This window comes from Rutidosis leptorrhynchoides, chromosome 7 (assembly GCF_046630445.1).
Source record: "Rutidosis leptorrhynchoides isolate AG116_Rl617_1_P2 chromosome 7, CSIRO_AGI_Rlap_v1, whole genome shotgun sequence".
NCBI lineage: Eukaryota > Viridiplantae > Streptophyta > Magnoliopsida > Asterales > Asteraceae > Rutidosis > Rutidosis leptorrhynchoides.
The window spans coordinates 140,266,319-140,287,903 of record NC_092339.1 but is presented as its reverse complement, the minus strand read 5'-3'; the positions used below and the strand labels follow the sequence as shown (position 1 = coordinate 140,287,903).

The following is a 21,585-nucleotide window of genomic DNA, read 5'->3' as shown; positions in this document are numbered from 1 at the left end:
TATCCCGTGTCATCTTCTTCTTCCCCTCAGTCGACTAGTAATAATTCCAATCAATTAACCAAACAGTTTTATGACTTTCAACAAAATTAAAAACAATCTATACAGACCTTTTAATTACTTGAAAACAAGAAAAGAAAAAAAATAAAAAAAATGGATATAACTGCTGTAGTCCGACGCTGTTTTGGAAAAGAGAGAAAAAATTTGATCATGAAATTTCGAATGTCTTATGCTATGATTTTAACATGAAATATTTTGTAAATCATTCATAGAAGCTATTGAAATCATCAATTTAGTTGGAGATATCGAAACGATTACGAATTTTGCGATGAACGATTTGTTTGACTTTTTACTTCAAAACTTTGACTCCAAAATTCGAGCTTGATATAACGAATTGAAATACAAAATTTTGCAGAAAGATTATCTAAATGAATCCTAACCTAACTCTATTTTTAGATTTTCAATATTTATGCTAAATCGAGTTTTTGATAAAAAGGTACCAAGAACAGAGGTTCGTGCTTTCTCTTCTAAAATTTCTGTTTTGTTTTAAGAATTGCAGTGAAAAACTTATGTAGAATGATTAGTGAGTAAGTGAATGATTAAGGTAGCATCAATAATTGATTCAATGTGATTTTATATATCAATTTCGATCGACAATAAATATTGTTTCGGACAAAAAAAAATATAAAAGTGACATGGACACCAAACAGAATTTGTACCTGAAATTGTGAATTGATTTCGATAGGTAACAAGTTTAGGGACAGAAACAAAATCGTTAATAGTCAGATTGCGACAGAAACTGATTCCAGTAAGAAATTCACTGTGATATCATTTTAAAAAAATATATATACATATAAATACATTAATAATAATAATCCTATTAATAAATAATAATAATAATACTCTTAATAATAATAATAATAATAATAATAATAATAATAATTTATAATAATATACTAGTAATCATAATAATATTATTGTTAATAAATATGATAACAATAATTATAAAATTTATGACCATAACATTATTAAAATATTATTAATAATACTGTAACAACCTCAATTTGGGCCTAGTAGGTAATGACCTATTTACCCTTCTGTGCTATTAAAGTGATTTTAATAATTATGTGCTTTATAATTATTGTGTATGGGATTATGTGCGCTTTGTGACAAGGGTCACAGAACATATTTCCTTTTATGAATCGGACTTAGAATGAATACGTTATTAAAGATTTTGGGTTTCATATAACTGATAAATACCCGTGGGTTAGACAGGAGAGCTTACCTTAGTATGAAGAAACCCAATTTGGATATATATGCCTGTACGTTCATTTTCTTCCTCTTTTAGCAACTTTAATCAAACCCTAAACACCCTTTTTGCTCTCAAATCCTTAAAATCAAGAAGTGTAATTCGAAGCTAGTAATTTCATTCATCAGATTGTAATGATTTCAAGCGTCAAAACAAGGTAAAAATCTCAGATTTTGGTGAATTCAAATGGGTTTTATGTGGGTTTTATGTGGGTTTTGAAAAAGTAAGCTTTTGATTATCAATTTTTGCTTGAATGTGTTTGTTATGCTTGATTGATGTTAGGAATAGTTTATATAAGTGTTATGTGATATTCTTGAGCCTTTGAATCGACCAAAACAAGAAAAAAACGAGTTTTGGGTTCTAAAAACGCGAAAACAGCGTGCTTGAACTGATTTTCAGCACCCACACTTTTGACAGCTCAACCGTACATGTGACCACACTTTTGAGACTCAACCACGTGGTTGAGGACTCATTCGCACGAGTGAGACCTCAGCCGTGCGAGTGAGCAGTGGCCAGTTTTTGGGAAAACTGAAAGGGCTGTAACTTTCAAACCGTAACTCTATTTTCGACGAATAAACTATCGTTGGAATCGTATTGAGGTGTAGTATCTAATGATAAGGTTTTATAACACTAAATCAAACTTTATGTTGGATGGAAAAAGCTAAAATTGCTGTTATGCTACTGTTCTTGCTCAACCATGCGAGTGAGGCACTCACCCGTACGGGTGAGGTGTTCAACCGTGCGTGTGAGCTACTAAATCATACGAGTGGACTTTAAAGTCACTCGTGAGTGTAGTTTGTCAGTTGTATGAGTGAGGATACTCATCCGTACGAGTGAGCTGGTCAGTCGCACGAGTGAGACCCCACCAGTGCGAGTGACAGTGTTTGTATGTTTGGGTCAAGTGCAATTATGACCCATTTACTATATTGCTGTGATATTAATACTAATGAGTAATGTGATTGAAAAGTATACTAACTAGTGCACTGATATTCTCAGGTGATAAGCGAAAAGGTGAAGGCTCAGTGATATAAGACAACTGAGTACTTGTGCTTCCAGGTGAGTGGGATTATCTTTATGGATGTGATTATATAGTGACAAGTATAGTGATCCGTGCCATGCTTATAATTAAACTGTGTAATGAGTATGTGACCAGTGCAGTGATTATATGTGATTATGTGTGCACCTAGTGAACGTCGAGGTGTTTTGTGCGACGTAAGAGGTCGATTGTGTTTACCTCATTTGGGGTAATAGAATTAGGTCCAAGCGTTACTGATTAGTGGTATAGTATGAATGACGAGTGCGTCACGTCTGGAAGACTATACCAGTGACTCAGTAGTGTGGGCTATCGGTATATTCCAGCTTGATCAGCTACGGGTTGTCGGTCCTCCTGTTTATGGCTTTAAGTGATTAGTGACCAGTGCCTAAAAGCTGTGCTTGATGCTTGTAGTGATGTCCACCTAGATATTGCCATTCACTTAGCGTTATGCTAATTCCCCCATAGTGTTTTGCCTTGCAGGTGTGTATTAGTAGCTTTTGGTGGGTTTTGCCGGGCAGCTGCAGATGTTTAACACAGTGTCACTTTGATGTGTTTTGTAATAAACTATATGGTTAAATGGCTTGTATTAATAACGTAACACCTGTGGTTTTATGTAATCATATAAGTATGTACTTATATATGACATGTAATTAATAAGCCTTCCGCTGTGAGTATCTTAAAAAAAATGTAGTTAAAATGTACGGTGTTACAAGTTGGTATCAGAGCATAAGTTTGGTAGTATGTGCACTGTGTATGTGACCTACTCCCAAACTTATGAATGTGTCGTGTCAAACATCCGAGTGGGGAATAAGTGAATGTAGAGATATGTGCCTAGGTGATTATGCTTAGTGATAGGTGCTAACAGGTTATCAACTAAGCTTTTGTGAGATGATGTGTTTGCAGACAAGTATGGCTGACCAGACAGGAAATAACAATGCCCCTGTGACACCTGGACCCGGAATATTTAGAGCGCCATCAGTGAAACATTGTCCCGAAAGTGATCCAGATGAATATGTTCACCAGCTAGAAATTCAATTACAAGAAACTCGAGAAAAGGTAAAGGAATTGAAGGCCCACATCAGGCATTCAGCTGTGGTGTCTGAAGCTAATGATCCACTGATACCTCCAGGTTTTACTGGTACTCAGTATAGATCTGGCCCGTCGGGTAGTGCTTCCCAACTGCCTCAGTTTTAACCTCAAGTTCAACCTCAAATGCCATATCAAACTCCCCAACAATACCAGTACCCTCTTCAATATCAGTACGCGACAACGAATCCATTTCAAACTCCTATGTTTCAGCAAGTGGTGAAGGAGAAGAAGAAGTATACGTTCAAGCAGTTTATGGACTGCAAGCCTTCTGAGTATTCGAGTCATCGCGATCCAATTGTGTCAATGAATTGGCTAAGGGAAGTTGAACGGGCACTGAAAGCCTGTCAATGTGAACCAGAATTGCGGGTAACTTATGCCAGCCGACTGTTAAAGAATCGAGCTATGGTTTGGTGGGATACAATTACTGCTCCGTTGTCTGAAGAGCAACTTAATTAGGTCACATGGGAACAGTTTGCTTCAAAGGTTCAGGAGCAGTACTGCACCGCATTTGATATCAATCGATTGAAGCAAGAGTTCATGCAAATGATGATGACTAAAGACATGACTGTCGATGAAGCGTTTGAGTAGTTTATGGACAAGTTAAGGTTTGTGCATCAGTGGATACCTGACGAACAGTCCAAAGTGCAACGGTTTGTAGAAATTTTGCGACCTGAGTATCGCACGATTGCAAGACTTGCTACTACATTTTCACAAGCGCATATGTTGGCAAAGATAACCGAAAGTGATCTTAAGGCGGCCAGAAGTATGAAAACTGAAAGTGTGTCGCAAGTGAAACCAGCGGCAAGTCAGTCTAGCCAGCAATCAAAGAAATCAAGTCGGTTTAAGCCAAAAGGGCAATTTTGCCAGGGTGGGTCAGTGTCAAGTGGTCAGAAGACATGGTGTAGAACGTGTAAGTCTTTGCATAGTGGGCAGTGTACAACCTTGACGAAACGTTGTTTACGTTGTGGTATAGTAGGACATGAGCCTCAAGATTGTTCATTTAAGAATAATGTATGTTGGAACTGTCATAAAGAGGGTCACAGATATGCAGAGTATCCAACTGCAAGAAAGAGTTATTCCGGGGCGGGGTCCGGGTCAGGGGTACGTGCTGTGTCAGCTGGGGATCATCTGCTTCCTCTGTGGGGTAGAAGCACAAGAATCCTCCACCACATGAAGCTAGAGCCTTTCAGATGTCAGTAGACGCTGCCACTGCTACTGACGATGCAATCACCGGTATGTTCTTAGTAAATTCTGTGATGGCTCGTGTACTATTTGACTGTGGGGCAAATTGCTCGTCTGTGTCAACTGCATTTTGTGCTAAGTTAAATGTGCCTGTTAGGGTAATAAATGAACCCTTAAGTGTCAAAGTGGGTGACGGTAGAACTATTCCAGTCATAAAGTTTATGTCTGGAATTACTGTTGACATAGAGGGTAGTTTTTTCTCTGTGACTTGCCTTGTTATGCCTATACCAAGTTTTGATATAGTGTTAGGCATAATTGGCTTAGTGACCATAAGGCCGATATTAAGTGTGATAGGAAAGTTATCTATTTCCCGGTGGCCGGTGGAAAACGAGTAATAGCTCGTGGTGATCGTGGCGAGTTTCGTTGTCCATTATTATCAATGATGAAAGCTCAGAAATCTTTGGCCAAGGGCTGTGATTCTTTCTTAGCCTATGTGATCGATGTAAAGAAGGAAAAGAAAGTAGTGTTCGATATTCATGTGGTGTCTGAGTATCCAGAAGTGTTCCCAGATGAATTGCCAGGCTTACCGCCGATCAGGGAAGTTGAATATAAGACCGAGTTAGTGCCAGGGGCTACACCGGTTGCTAAAGATCCGTATAGATTAGCTCCTTCAGAAATTCGTGAAATGATGTCCCAAATTCAAGAACTGTTGGACCGCGGGTTCATTCGTCCGAGTTCTTCGCCGTGGGGTGCACCAGTGTTATTCGTGAAAAAGAAGGATGGTACGCTCCGAATGTGTATAGATTATCGTGAACTAAATAAAAGAACAGTGAAGAATAAGTATCCGCTTCCTAGAATAGACGAATTATTTGATCAGTTTCAAGGAGCTTCATTCTTTTTGAAAATAGATCTACGTTCGGGATATCACCAGGTTCGTGTTGCTGAATCTGATATTCCTAAGACTACATTTCGTACTCGTTATGGTCATTATGAGTTCTTAGTGATGCCTTTTGGATTAACCAACGCTCCAACAATTTTCATGGGTCTTATGAATAGGGCGTGTAAACTGTTTTTGGATAAGTTTGTTATCGTGTTCATTGATGACATCTTAATGTACTTCAAAACCGAATCCGAGCATGCTGAGCATTTAAGACAAGTGTTGAAACTTTTGAAACATGAACAATTGTATGCAAAGTTTTCCAAGTGTGAGTTCTGGTTACGTGAAGTTCAATTTTTGGGTCACGTTATCTGTGCGGAAGGTATAAAAGTGGATCCATCTAAAATTGAAGCTGTTATGAATTGGAATTCGCCAAAGAATCCGACAGAAATCAAGAGTTTTCTAGGATTGGCCGGTTACTACCGACGATTTATTAAAGATTTTTCAAAGATTGCAAGTTCTTTGACAAAGTTAACTAGAAATGATGTGTCTTTTCAGTGGGGTAATGAACAGAAAACTGCGTTTCAGACTTTAAAAAGTTTGTTGTGTCAAGCGCCAGTGTTAGCCTTACCCGAGGGATCCGATGAATTCGTTGTGTATTGTGACGCGTCTTTATCCGCTTTGGGCTGTGTACTAATGCAAAGAGATCGTGTAATTGCGTATGCGTCTCGATAGTTAAAACCAAGTGAAAAGAATTATCCAGCTCATGATTTAGAAATGGTTGCAGTAGTGTTTGTGTTAAAGTTGTAGAGGCATTATCTTTATGGTACGCATTGTGTTATCTGCACCGATCATAAAAGTTTACAGTATATCTTTTCGCAGAAAGAGATGAACATGCGTCAGAGATGGTGGCAAGAATCACTTAAGGATTATGACTGTGAGATCAGATATCATCCTGGCAAGGCAAACGTTGTGGCTGATGCGTTAAGTCGTAAGAAATCCGCTGACAGTGTAAAGTTTATGCGAATTGAGATTGTGTCCGATTTAGTGGATCGACTAAAGATAACTCAACTCGAAGCATTACATGATGAACATTTGAAATCTGAGTTAATGGTGAAAAGAAGAGTAGAATTGATGAATGATTCTCGAGGATTAAAGACTTATCATGAACGAGTTTGGGTGTCGTTACTTGGTGGATTGAGAGATCTAATCTTAAATGAAGCACATAAATCGAGATTATCTATGCATCTCGGTAGTACAAAAATGTACCATGTGTGATGACCCGGAAATTTCTGATCAAATTTAAACTTTAATCTTTATATGTTCCCGACACGATGAGCAAAAATATGTAATGTTGAGTCTCGAAAGTTTTGAAAACTATATTCATATAATCAATTACCCTTTGACCATGCCAAACGATTCACGAACAATTATGTGTAAATAAATATACATGTATATATACATGTGTGATTATTAAATTGAGATATATTAGTAAAACATTGAACGGATTAGTTAATATGAAAATAAGCTATGAGATCTATTTTATGAACTTGGAAATGCTATCAAGGTATTGAATGAATAATACTTTATATGAACGTATTTGTTCGATGTAAGTTTATCGACGAGATTAAGAGATAATATCAAATGATTGAATTATCAGATACATTGAATTATGATTTCGAGTCTCTGTTATGAGACCCACTTTGAATTAGAAAACCCTTACTTTTTAACGGTATTCGGAATAAATGGTAAATTGATTTACAAGTAAGAACAAAGTATCACTTATTGGGAGTTAGACAAAAGTTAGTGGAGAATCGAATTTCATAATACTCGATTTATCATATAGAAGGAATAATTGGGATAAGATTCGTTGACTAGATAAACCCATTTGATATGTTATATTAAGATATATTATTTAGAAAGTTAAAGAAATTAAACTAAACATTTACGCATAAAAGAATGAAATCAAATTAAGTTTTAAAGCATAAACGTTATAGGATTTTTCGATTTTGTAAAGGATCTTAAATTATATAATTAGTTTTGAAAGGATAACTAGTATGTTATTAGATGAATATTTTAAAAATATGTATAAGATTATAAATTTTAATTTAAATTAGTCATAAAACGTTTTGATATTAAACTAATATTAATAAATAGGCTTTGATAAATAACAAGATTATGAATTATAAAAGTAAATGACCAAAACACTCAAAAGATTAAGTTACACTTTGAGTGGGTTAGTTTTTAATTAATTTAAGTCTAGTTGTTAATAATGGTACGTGTCACAAAATGTTTAATTTAAAATAAAATATTTTGACAAACAACGAGACTTTGATTTATTGAAGGAAATGACCACAACGCTCAACTTTATAAGTTATATTTTTATAAAGGTAATTTATTGTTATATAAGTCTAATTTTTGTAAAAGGTACATGTCACGTAACGTAAAAGGCTAGTTTTCTAAACGTACGAAAGTGCGCCCGAAAAACCGAAAGTGGTACATGAGTCGTGAGACTATGACCGTGTCATTTTTGTAAAAATTATATTTTTACCATGAGCGTAAATATAATATAATATTTAATTAATTCTAAAGATTAAATATATTAAATATTAAATAATATTAAATCTATATATAAGCTAGTTTTTTTGGACGTTCATATGTATGTATGTAAAGTTAGGCCTTTTTGGACAATTCATATATGCCGCTAATTACGGTTGCTTTTTCCTTCATCACTCCAGTTAATGGGTCCCAAAACATTCTATAAATATCAAACACGTTTTGGTTAATTTCACAATTCATATATCCACTTATCTCCCTGATTACTCTGCAATATTTATTTAATTTAATATTTTATCTATTATTAAAGATTATTATTATTAATCTATTTATATTAATATTAGTAGTAATATTATCAGTAGTATACATAAAATATTACGACGAGGTCATGAGCGGGTCATTTCAAGACAAGTTTTATGAGTAGCATAGGGCTAGGGAAATTATGGGTTATGGCTATGGAGGTGATGGGTATGGTTCATGGGTATGCCCGTGAGGTCAATTTGGTAGTTATCATCTCCGTTGCGTCTACGTACCTTTCCTACAATATTGAATCTCAATATTGATACGTGAGTACTCCTAATTTAATTTTTACATACTAATAGTGTATCCCTGACTAGTGCTCGAGAAAATAGGATTATGCATGCTTGTATATTTGATATTACCATTAGATAGGTTATGTTGAATCTTAAAGGTTGTTATACTAGGGATGAGATAAGATATAAGATATGCATGTCGTTGGAAAGCTAGCGAAAAATTAATAACTTTTCATTTAGATATCGAATGGATTCGATGAACGGTTAGAAAGTTATGAATTAAACAATTAATTTCGTAATTAAGATTGCTAATGATAATTAGTGAACTAATTTTCTGAGTAATAAAAAGTGGTTATTTGGATTCTACTCGTCGAGTAGATGAATTTTCATATAAAGCACGTCTCGTTTCGTTGAACGGTTGTCAAGTTATGGATAAAAGAAGTTTTGTAAATTTTGATGAAACGTCGATACGGAAACTGAAATTCTCGCTGATCTGCGTTGTTTCAGATTAAAACAAAAATACCACTGAATTCTTTGTTGTAAGGTCTAACAAACGACTCTGGCCGTTTGTCAATTCGAGTCTCGACGATTTTTCTAAAAATCGACAAAGTTGACTGTTTGGTCACATTTTAAAATTCTAAAAAGAGTTGAAATTTTTTTATTAAAAATGTCAGTTTTGTATCAGTTGTCATGGTCGGCCTGATGTGTGTTTACTTTTGCCAAAAATCATGTTATATCTTTGTGCTAACGAGAAATTAAAGGCTGTGACCGTTTATCAATCGGAGTTCCGATAATTTTTCTAAAAATCGCTGAAGTGGCCGTTTAGTAATGTTTGACCGAAAAATCATTTTGTTGTATAAGATATTGTATTTTTGCATGCGACCTCGTTTTTATTTTAACCTTTGACTTTTGACCTTGAACTTTGACTTTTCCCGTTAACTTTTCAGTTAATTTTTTTCGTGTTGACTTTCTCTAAATACTAAAATACTATTTTATGATTATGAAACCATTTGTGTTACGTTGTTTCACACGTCACCTTTTACTAGAATTTTAACTGAGCATGGGTAATATAACATGTTACTATACTGTTGAGTCAGACTCGAGCATTAGGATTGTGGTACACTATGACTTGGCCTAAATTGTTAGACAAATTTTGACCGACATATAAATATATATAATTAATATAGGTTCGTGAATCCGAGGCCAACCCTACACTTGTTCAATGATGTTATATGTATTTTTACTACAAAATACAGTATGGTGAGTTTCATTTGCCTTTTTTACCCTTTATATTTTTGGGCTGAGAATACATGCGCAACTTTTATAACTGTTTTACGAAATTGACACAAGTACGTGAAACTACATTCTATGGTTGGATTATCGAAGTCGAATATGCCCCTTTTTATTAAGTCTGGTAATCTAAGAATTAGGGAACAGACACCCTAATTGACGCGAATCCTAAAGATAGATCTATCGGGCCCAACAAGCCCCATCCAAAGTACCGGATGTTTTAGTACTTCGAAATTTATATCATGTCCGAAGGAGGATCCCGGAATGATGGGGATATTCTTATATATGCATATTGTTAATGTCGGTTACCAGGTGTTCAATCCATATGAATGATATTTTTGTCTCTATGCATGGGACGTATGTTTATGAGAAATGGAAATCTGAAATCTTGTGGTCTATTAAAATGATGGAAACGATTGTTTAAGTTAAACTAATGAACTCACCAACCTTTTGGTTGACACTTTAAAGCATGTTTATTCTCAGGTACGAAAGAAATCTTCCGCTGTGTATTTGCTCATTTTATAGATATTACTTGGAGTCATTCATGGCATATTTCAAAAGACGTTGCATTCGAGTCGTCGAGTTCATCAAGATTATTATCAAGTCAATTATAGTTGGATATATTATGAAATGGTATGCATGCCTGTCAACTTTCGATGTAATGAAAGTTTGTCTTTTCAAAAACGAATGCAATGTTTGTAAAATGTATCATATAGAGGTCAAGTACCTCGCGATGTAATCAACTGTTGTGAATCGTTTATAATCGATATGGACTTCGTCCGGATGGATTAGGACGGGTCTTCACAGTTGGTATCAGAGCGGTGGTCTTAGCGAACCAGGTCTGCATTAGTGTGTCTAACTGATAAGTCGTTAGGATACATTAGTGAGTCTGGACTTCGACCGTGTCTGTATGTCAAAAGTTTTGCTTATCATTTTTAGTCGGAAATCATGTACTTATCATCCGTAAGAAATTACCTACTTATTATTCTTAAGTCTAGACGCGTTTTCCTGCATTTATTGCATAATAGTGTATAGACGAAATCTTATCTCGGCATATCTGTTAATGTGAACTTTGACTGACATTTTTTTTTTCAAAGATTCCTCCGTAATTTATGGGATTTTGGTAATATATATACATATGTAAACTATGTATTGAAGAATACCAAATCTAAATCCTACAATCTATTCCATACAAAAAAATTCATTTCCCCGATTATACGAGATGGATTCTGCATCTAGTTCGAATTCCTCCGATTCTGACAGTTATGCCGATATGGAGTTTCATGCGAGCTCTGACAACAGTGTGACCGGAATGGATCAACCAATCAGCCATCATCTATTCTGGATGAAATGGGGATGGGTTCGCAGCCTCCTCAATCATTGGCGACACGAAGAAGGTGATCCTTTCCATCCACCAAATTGCCCTCTTGGCGATGAACCTGAAGCACTTACCGGTGAACCTGTTAGAGAGACTATCTTCTCTCTCATCTCCAGAGTATCTCGTCACGATTGTATACTACACCAAATTCTAGATTATATCTATCCGCTCGTCCGGACTGCTGACCATCCCGGTGTGATAGAAGAAGTCAACGAGCTTCGTGCTCGGGTGGTGGCTTTGGAAAATATGGTGCGAAGGTTACAAACACCATCAGCAGCACCAGCAGCGTAACCAGTACTGCCAGTAACATCCACATCGCAAGTCTCAATACCATAAGCACCAGCAGCATCACCGGCATCAACAACAACCACCATCATTAACATCAACATGATCATTACCACCACCAACAATCACATCCGCATCACACACCTCAATATCCCAATCTGTATATCGGATATCAACGTCACACGCATCAAAGATACCAAGGAGTACCAACAACAACAAACGATGAAGTATTGATTCATAACTTCATCAGAGAAACATTCTGTGGTGATTATGTAATCTCTAAAGTTTTAGAGATTATTTATCTCAGCCTTAACCAAAAACTAGATGAGTGGACAGAGATGATAGGGAAAAGAATCGAAACCCTGATAAGAATGGTGCGCGATTTACAAGCTAGACTTGTTTTACCAAACAACATCAGCGGTACCAATAGCCTCACCAACACAGTCAATGCTGTCAACATTGTTAGAATCGTCAGCACCTCCAACCTCACAAGTCTCGCCAGTTCAAGAATCACTGTGGAAACCATTACGAATTAATAACGAGTATTTTGTATCAACGAGTTATGAAGTATTAACTCATTCTTCTGAAGAAATTATATATATATTTTATATATATATGAATTCTGAAACTATATAAATTTTTCGTACTAAGCCATTGAGTATGAATTGAAAAAGAGTAGATACTACTCGAATAAATTCATATTACTAATATGCTATGATGTACATCTTTCGTTAACAACCCAACCATCGTTAGCTACAATCTATGTTTCAATTAAATGAATCCGGGTTTATAATAAACCAAGTGTATAATTCAATAACTTGTTTGATTTTACACTTTCATCTTCGATATACTCGGAACTTACTGAAAAACAACATTCGTATCTTGCGAAGTTCGCAAGAATTCTTCAAACGTCAACATCCTTCGCTGAAGAATATCAATAAAAATAAATATTGAAGTATTGATTACATTAGTAAAATACTCTGCGAAGATTATGTAATCTCTGATGTTTTAGAGATTATTCATTTCGAAATTCAAGCCGAAAACCAAATGAGTTTAATATGTTATTAACTCATTAAATTGGTATTACATCTGAAGAAAATATATATGTAATTATATATTCATAAAAGATTGTAATTAAAAATTTCCTTGTACAAAAGATTATTTGTGAATTTTTTTTTAACGGGTAGGTAATACCCGAGAGATATATAAAATCACAATTAATATGTTACATTCTTCAATTATGATTCAATAATCATCAATTAAACCAATTTACATTCTTCTATAGAAATCAAAACAACCATACTCATTCGAAGCTAATTACATATTCAGATTTTGGGAATTTCAGAATTCAACTCGAGATACAACCAAAATCATCACTCTTAGATCTTTACATTTTTCAAAGCTATACTTTGACTTCAAAACTGTGATAGAACATCACTTTTAATCGTAACACGCAAGTTGGATATGAAAAATCATTCAGGATTTAGGACGATTTCATCATTTGGATATTGACTATGACAATCTGCAATTAAAACCCTTCGAAATTCTAGAAGACACTTCAAATAATAAACAATTGAGATAATGATCCAACCACACGTTATCCGAAGTTTTGTACCTGAAAAACTCTCGAAACCAAAGTCATAATCTAACATGTACCTGCGTCGAATTCTTTATCATTCATTAGCAAAAACAACATTTCGATTCCTTTTCAAAGTAGCCAATTTTGTCACAGCTCCAGCAAGTCAACTTCGATTTTTCAGTCGGACCAGTCTTATTATAACCCTGATAGATACGTTGCCCTTTCGTCATTATTACTGGGAAATCTTTCATATTCCACCCTATTACCACCAGCGTTTAATCATCTAAAATACGATTCTTCTGAACCCACCTCGGATTGCTAACCAAAGATTCAAATATTAGCATTAAATGCAGAGGAAACATAAAAATGGTAGATGGTTTAAACGGTCAAAAGTTTGATGATAAAAGATAGTGAGTTAGTAAAGCTCAGAAAAAGAAAGGATTTGGTACTGAAAAACGAATTGAGCAAAGTATGAAGGAAGCAGTGGACAAATCACAAAGACTAAATCTGCCTTCAAAGAATCCAAATAATTCAGTGCCTGCTGAACTCGTTAGCAAATACCTTACTTCTTATTCTAAACCTTCACAGACAGATATTCTTCATCATCATCTCACTCTAAATATTATAAGATATCTTCGTATCTTTCATTATACATATTCTCCATATTTCTGGAGATATTATCACAACGATTATTATCTGAGATCATTTATCTCTCCGTAATACCTGCAACATAAAAGAAACTGTGTTAGTTTCTAAATTCTGAAAAATTTAAATATGAATGTTTTGAAGTAGTGTTAGGAACTGATGCATGGGTTAGTATAATATAATGACACTTGATCAACGTCATTATATTGCAGTAATTCATGTTGAGTTTCTAATGGAACGTGATGATTCACAGAACATACCGTCATCATGTGTCATTTACACGACTCTGACATTCTATCTAATCTCTAAACATATCAAGAAAATATTTCTTGATGATTCGGTCTTTTTCAGGGTATTCTGGTAATTTAACAATTCAGGATTTACCATTACCCTTTCCTTCTTAGAACAATTACTATATCCCTTCTTAAATCCATACATATGAATTCCGGACCATTACAAGAGCTATTTAATCGCAAGAAGAAGAAACGAAAGGACACAGCTTCGAAATGGAAATGTGGGGTATAAACCGCAGCAAATAGAAGAGAGCATTAACTATGGATGATGATGATTATAGAAGACAGAAGCAGGGACATCGAAATATCAGGGAAGATATAAAAATCTAGCAACAACCCAAAAAAAATTACAAACCGTATATATCGATGCATATAGCAACGTAAAGACACGGGAGAACTAAAAACACTATAAACCCTAGGGTATAGTAAAAGTAAATAGATTCTTCTGGTGGCAGATTAAAAAGAAGAATGACGGATATGAACGTTAAGAGGATATCAAGGATCAGGATGGGATGGAGCATATTAACGAATGTTTCAAAGTATGAATTGAGGAAGAAAGAATAGAGAGTGTGAGTCGTAAGGAAATGGAGAACGCGGATTTATAGGGAAATATCCGACAGGACAATCGAAGCAGATTATCGCGTTCAACCAAAGAAGATCTAAATCTCCTTAATTACCGAAGAATCAAATCTTATTATGAAGATTTCTTCTAAATTCCTTAAATTCCGGAAAGCAATCTTGAACACGCCGCCGGTTAAGTCAAACCTGCATTTATTCATTTTTCACTCTTTTGCGATAGCTTCACTTATACTCTTCGCATAATCAAATTGGGTTATCTATATTAATCAATGATGATAAAACTCTATGTATCAGTTTACATTCGTCATAATAACATTCTTACTGTTAGCCATGACGACCTCTATCAAATTTCGGGACGAAATTTCTTTTAACGGGTAGGTACTGTGATGACCCGGAAATTTTCGATCAAATTTAAACTTTAATCTTTATATGTTCCCGACACGATGAGCAAAAATATGTAATGTTGAGTCTCGAAAGTTTTGAAAACTATATTCATATAATCAATTACCCTTTGACCATGCCAAACGATTCACGAACAATTATGTGTAAATAAATATACATGTATATATACATGTGTGATTATTAAATTGAGATATATTAGTAAAACATTGAACGGATTAGTTAATATGAAAATAAGCTATGAGATCTATTTTATGAACTTGGAAATGCTATCAAGGTATTGAATGAATAATACTTTATATGAACGTATTTGTTCGATGTAAGTTTATCGACGAGATTAAGAGATAATATCAAATGATTGAATTATCAGATACATTGAATTATGATTTCGAGTCTCTGTTATGAGACCCACTTTGAATTAGAAAACCCTTACTTTTTAACGGTATTCGGAATAAATGGTAAATTGATTTACAAGTAAGAACAAAGTATCACTTATTGGGAGTTAGACAAAAGTTAGTGGAGAATCGAATTTCATAATACTCGATTTATCATATAGAAGGAATAATTGGGATAAGATTCGTTGACTAGATAAACCCATTTGATATGTTATATTAAGATATATTATTTAGAAAGTTAAAGAAATTAAACTAAACATTTACGCATAAAAGAATGAAATCAAATTAAGTTTTAAAGCATAAACGTTATAGGATTTTTCGATTTTGTAAAGGATCTTAAATTATATAATTAGTTTTGAAAGGATAACTAGTATGTTATTAGATGAATATTTTAAAAATATGTATAAGATTATAAATTTTAATTTAAATTAGTCATAAAACGTTTTGATATTAAACTAATATTAATAAATAGGCTTTGATAAATAACAAGATTATGAATTATAAAAGTAAATGACCAAAACACTCAAAAGATTAAGTTACACTTTGAGTGGGTTAGTTTTTAATTAATTTAAGTCTAGTTGTTAATAATGGTACGTGTCACAAAATGTTTAATTTAAAATAAAATATTTTGACAAACAACGAGACTTTGATTTATTGAAGGAAATGACCACAACGCTCAACTTTATAAGTTATATTTTTATAAAGGTAATTTATTGTTATATAAGTCTAATTTTTGTAAAAGGTACATGTCACGTAACGTAAAAGGCTAGTTTTCTAAACGTACGAAAGTGCGCCCGAAAAACCGAAAGTGGTACATGAGTCGTGAGACTATGACCGTGTCATTTTTGTAAAAATTATATTTTTACCATGAGCGTAAATATAATATAATATTTAATTAATTCTAAAGATTAAATATATTAAATATTAAATAATATTAAATCTATATATAAGCTAGTTTTTTTGGACGTTCATATGTATGTATGTAAAGTTAGGCCTTTTTGGACAATTCATATATGCCGCTAATTACGGTTGCTTTTTCCTTCATCACTCCAGTTAATGGGTCCCAAAACATTCTATAAATATCAAACACGTTTTGGTTAATTTCACAATTCATATATCCACTTATCTCCCTGATTACTCTGCAATATTTATTTAATTTAATATTTTATCTATTATTAAAGATTATTATTATTAATCTATTTATATTAATATTAGTAGTAATATTATCAGTAGTATACATAAAATATTACGACGAGGTCATGAGCGGGTCATTTCAAGACAAGTTTTATGAGTAGCATAGGGCTAGGGAAATTATGGGTTATGGCTATGGAGGTGATGGGTATGGTTCATGGGTATGCCCGTGAGGTCAATTTGGTAGTTATCATCTCCGTTGCGTCTACGTACCTTTCCTACAATATTGAATCTCAATATTGATACGTGAGTACTCCTAATTTAATTTTTACATACTAATAGTGTATCCCTGACTAGTGCTCGAGAAAATAGGATTATGCATGCTTGTATATTTGATATTACCATTAGATAGGTTATGTTGAATCTTAAAGGTTGTTATACTAGGGATGAGATAAGATATAAGATATGCATGTCGTTGGAAAGCTAGCGAAAAATTAATAACTTTTCATTTAGATATCGAATGGATTCGATGAACGGTTAGAAAGTTATGAATTAAACAATTAATTTCGTAATTAAGATTGCTAATGATAATTAGTGAACTAATTTTCTGAGTAATAAAAAGTGGTTATTTGGATTCTACTCGTCGAGTAGATGAATTTTCATATAAAGCACGTCTCGTTTCGTTGAACGGTTGTCAAGTTATGGATTAAAGAAGTTTTGTAAATTTTGATGAAACGTCGATACGGAAACTGAAATTCTCGCTGATCTGCGTTGTTTCAGATTAAAACAAAAATACCACTGAATTCTTTGTTGTAAGGTCTAACAAACGACTCTGGCCGTTTGTCAATTCGAGTCTCGACGATTTTTCTAAAAATCGACAAAGTTGACTGTTTGGTCACATTTTAAAATTCTAAAAAGAGTTGAAATTTTTTTATTAAAAATGTCAGTTTTGTATCAGTTGTCATGGTCGGCCTGATGTGTGTTTACTTTTGCCAAAAATCATGTTATATCTTTGTGCTAACGAGAAATTAAAGGCTGTGACCGTTTATCAATCGGAGTTCCGATAATTTTTCTAAAAATCGCTGAAGTGGCCGTTTAGTAATGTTTGACCGAAAAATCATTTTGTTGTATAAGATATTGTATTTTTGCATGCGACCTCGTTTTTATTTTAACCTTTGACTTTTGACCTTGAACTTTGACTTTTCCCGATAACTTTTCAGTTAATTTTTTTCGTGTTGACTTTCTCTAAATACTAAAATACTATTTTATGATTATGAAACCATTTGTGTTACGTTGTTTCACACGTCACCTTTTACTAGAATTTTAACTGAGCATGGGTAATATAACATGTTACTATACTGTTGAGTCAGACTCGAGCATTAGGATTGTGGTACACTATGACTTGGCCTAAATTGTTAGACAAATTTTGACCGACATATAAATATATATAATTAATATAGGTTCGTGAATCCGAGGCCAACCCTACACTTGTTCAATGATGTTATATGTATTTTTACTACAAAATACAGTATGGTGAGTTTCATTTGCCTTTTTTACCCTTTATATTTTTGGGCTGAGAATACATGCGCAACTTTTATAACTGTTTTACGAAATTGACACAAGTACGTGAAACTACATTCTATGGTTGGATTATCGAAGTCGAATATGCCCCTTTTTATTAAGTCTGGTAATCTAAGAATTAGGGAACAGACACCCTAATTGACGCGAATCCTAAAGATAGATCTATCGGGCCCAACAAGCCCCATCCAAAGTACCGGATGTTTTAGTACTTCGAAATTTATATCATGTCCGAAGGAGGATCCCGGAATGATGGGGATATTCTTATATATGCATATTGTTAATGTCGGTTACCAGGTGTTCAATCCATATGAATGATATTTTTGTCTCTATGCATGGGACGTATGTTTATGAGAAATGGAAATCTGAAATCTTGTGGTCTATTAAAATGATGGAAACGATTGTTTAAGTTAAACTAATGAACTCACCAACCTTTTGGTTGACACTTTAAAGCATGTTTATTCTCAGGTACGAAAGAAATCTTCCGCTGTGTATTTGCTCATTTTATAGATATTACTTGGAGTCATTCATGGCATATTTCAAAAGACGTTGCATTCGAGTCGTCGAGTTCATCAAGATTATTATCAAGTCAATTATAGTTGGATATATTATGAAATGGTATGCATGCCTGTCAACTTTCGATGTAATGAAAGTTTGTCTTTTCAAAAACGAATGCAATGTTTGTAAAATGTATCATATAGAGGTCAAGTACCTCGCGATGTAATCAACTGTTGTGAATCGTTTATAATCGATATGGACTTCGTCCGGATGGATTAGGACGGGTCTTCACACCATGATTTGAAAGTGTTATATTGGTGGCCAACTATGAAAGCAGACATAATGCAATACGTGGAAAAGTGTCATATTTGCGCCCAAGTGAAAGCAGAGCACCAGAAACCGTATGGGTCTTTACGTCAATTAGAGATTCCAGAATGGAAATGGAAACATATCACCATGGATTTTATGACAAAACTACCCAGAAAGGAAATGACATGATTTGGGTAATAGTGGACCGTTTAACCAAAAGTGCGCATTTTCTAGCTACCAGTGAAACAGCTTCGTTGACCAAATTAGCTCAGTTGTACCTGAATGAAATAGTATCGCGACATGGGATACCGTTGTCTATTGTGTCAGATAGAGATTCCTGATTTGTGTCTAGTTTCTGGAATAGTCTACAAGAAAATTTGGCTACTTGTGTCAACCTAAGTACAGCTTATCATCCTCAGACTGACGGTCAAAGTGAACGAACTATTCAGACTTTAGAGGATATGTTAAGGGTTTGTGTGTTAGAATATGGTGGATCGTGGGATTATCATCTGCCATTGATCGAATTTGCTTACAACAACTCCTATCATTCAAGTATTGGCATGCCGCCTTATGAAATGTTGTATGGTAGAAAGTGTCGAACTCCATCGTGTTGGTTGGAAGCAGGTGAGAAACAGTTTGCAGGTCCAGAAATTGTGCAACAGACTGCAGAAAAAGTGGCTATCGCACGTGAAAAGCCAAAAGCTGCTAGAGATCGACAAAAGATGTATGCACATCCTCGTCGACGACCAATGATGTTTGCTGTGGGTGAACGTGTGTATTTAAAAGTGTCATCGTGGAAGGGTGTAATTCGATTCGGTAAACGAGGAAAACTAGCTCCGTGATACATTGGTCCTTTTAAAATTCGTCAAGTGCTGAACGATCAAACGGTAGTGTTAGATCTCCCTCCAGAGTTAGCAGGTATTCATGACACGTTTAACATCTGCTATATTCGTAAGTGTAAAGTGGACGATGAAAATCAAATTCTTCCGCTCCAAGATCTGAAAGTAGATTCAAGTAAGAAATTAGTGGAAGAACCAGTGAGGATCGTCAACAGAAAAGTGACTACATTACGTAAGAAGCAGATTCCAATGGTGCTTGTGGAATGGAAGCATAGTTTAGGCACCAATCTGACATGGGAGACCGAGGAGTTGATGACCTCTAGATACTCTCAGTTGTTTAACCTTGACCAAATTCCGAGGACAGAATCTCCTTTAAGGGGGGTAGATTTGTAACAACCTCACTTTGGGCCTAGTAGGTAATGACCTATTTACCCTTCTGTGTTACTAATGTGATTTTAATAATTATGTGCTTTATAATTAGCGTGTATGGGATTATGTGCGCTTTGTGACAAGGGTCACAGAACATATTTCCTCTTGTGAATCGGATTTAGAATGAATAAGTTATTAAATATTTTGGGTTTCAGATAACTGGTAAATACCCGTATGTTAGACGGGAGAGCTTACCTTAGTATGAAGAAACCCAATTTGGATATATATGCCTGTACGTTCATTTCCTTCCTGTTTTAGCAACTTTAATCAAACCCTAAACACCCATTTTGCTCTCAAATCCTTAAAATCAAGAAGTGTAATTCGAAGCTAGTAATTTCGTTCATCAGATTGTAGTGATTTCAAGCATCAAAACAAGGTAAAAATCTCAAATTTTGGTGAATTCAAATGGATTTTATGTGGGTTTTGAAAAAGTAAGCTTTTGATGATCAATTCTTTCTTGAATGTATTTGTTATGCTTGATTGATGTTAGGAATAGTTTATATAAGTGTTATGTGATATTCTTGAGCCTTTGAATCGACCAAAACAAGCAAACAACGACTTTTGGGTTCTAAAAACGCGAAAACAGCGTGCTGGAATTGATTTTCAGCACCCACACTTTTGACAGCTTAGCTGTACATGTGACCACACTTTTGAGGCTCAACCATGCGGTTGAGGACTCATTCGCACGAGTGAGACCTCAGCCGTGCGAGTGAGCAGTGGCCAGTTTTTGGGAAAACTGAAAGGTCTGTAACTTTTAAACTATAACTCCGTTTTCGACGAATAAACTATTGTTTGAATCATCTTAAGGTGTAGTATCTAATGATAAGGTTTTATAACACTAAATCAAACTTTATGTTGGATGGAAAAAGCTAAAATTGCTGTTATGCTACTGTTCTTGCTCAACCATGCGAGTGAGGCACTCACCCGTACGGGTGAGGTGTTCAACCGTGTGTGTGAGCTACAAAATCATACGAGTAGACTTTAAAGTTACTTGTGGGTGTAGTTTGTCAGTCGTACGAGTGAGGATGCGCATCCGTACGAGTGAGCTATTCAGTCGCACGAGTGAGACCCCACCCGTGCGAGTGACAGGGTTTGTATGTTTGGGTCAAGTGCAATTCGGACCCATTTACTATATTGCTGTGATATTAATACTAATGAGTAATGTGATTGAAAAGTATACTAACTAGTGTACTGATATTCTCAGGTGATAAGCGAAAAGGTGAAGGCTCAGTGATATAAGACAACTGAGTACTTGTGCTTCCAGGTGAGTGGGATTATCTTTATGGATATGATTATACAGTGATAAGTATAGTGATCCATGCCATGCTTATAATTAAACTGTGTAATGAGTCTGTGACCAGTGCAGTGACTATATGTGA

The 21,585-nt window shown here is 34.8% G+C and overlaps 1 protein-coding gene across 1 annotated transcript; it reads left to right on the top strand.

The window, feature by feature from the left end:
• The first annotated feature begins 4,022 nt into the window (after positions 1-4,022).
• On the top strand, positions 4,023-6,768 carry LOC139859645 (uncharacterized). Its single transcript, XM_071848424.1, has 7 exons — positions 4,023-4,532; positions 4,580-4,830; positions 4,917-5,303; positions 5,670-5,769; positions 6,049-6,201; positions 6,301-6,427; positions 6,539-6,768. Exons 1-7 carry the CDS (start codon positions 4,023-4,025, stop codon positions 6,766-6,768), a joined length of 1,758 nt encoding a protein of 585 aa, XP_071704525.1.
• Positions 6,769-21,585: the final 14,817 nt, after the last annotated feature.

Coding starts and splice junctions, on each gene's coding strand:
- LOC139859645 (XM_071848424.1), top strand. CDS start 4,023: ATGGACAAGTTAAGGTTTGTGCATCAGTGGATACCTGACGAACAGTCC. Junction 5,304..5,669: donor TCAGAAATTCGTGAAATGAT/GTCCCAAATTCA, acceptor TCTTATGAATAG/GGCGTGTAAACTGTTTTTGG. Junction 6,202..6,300: donor TACTAATGCAAAGAGATCGT/GTAATTGCGTAT, acceptor TTAAAGTTGTAG/AGGCATTATCTTTATGGTAC.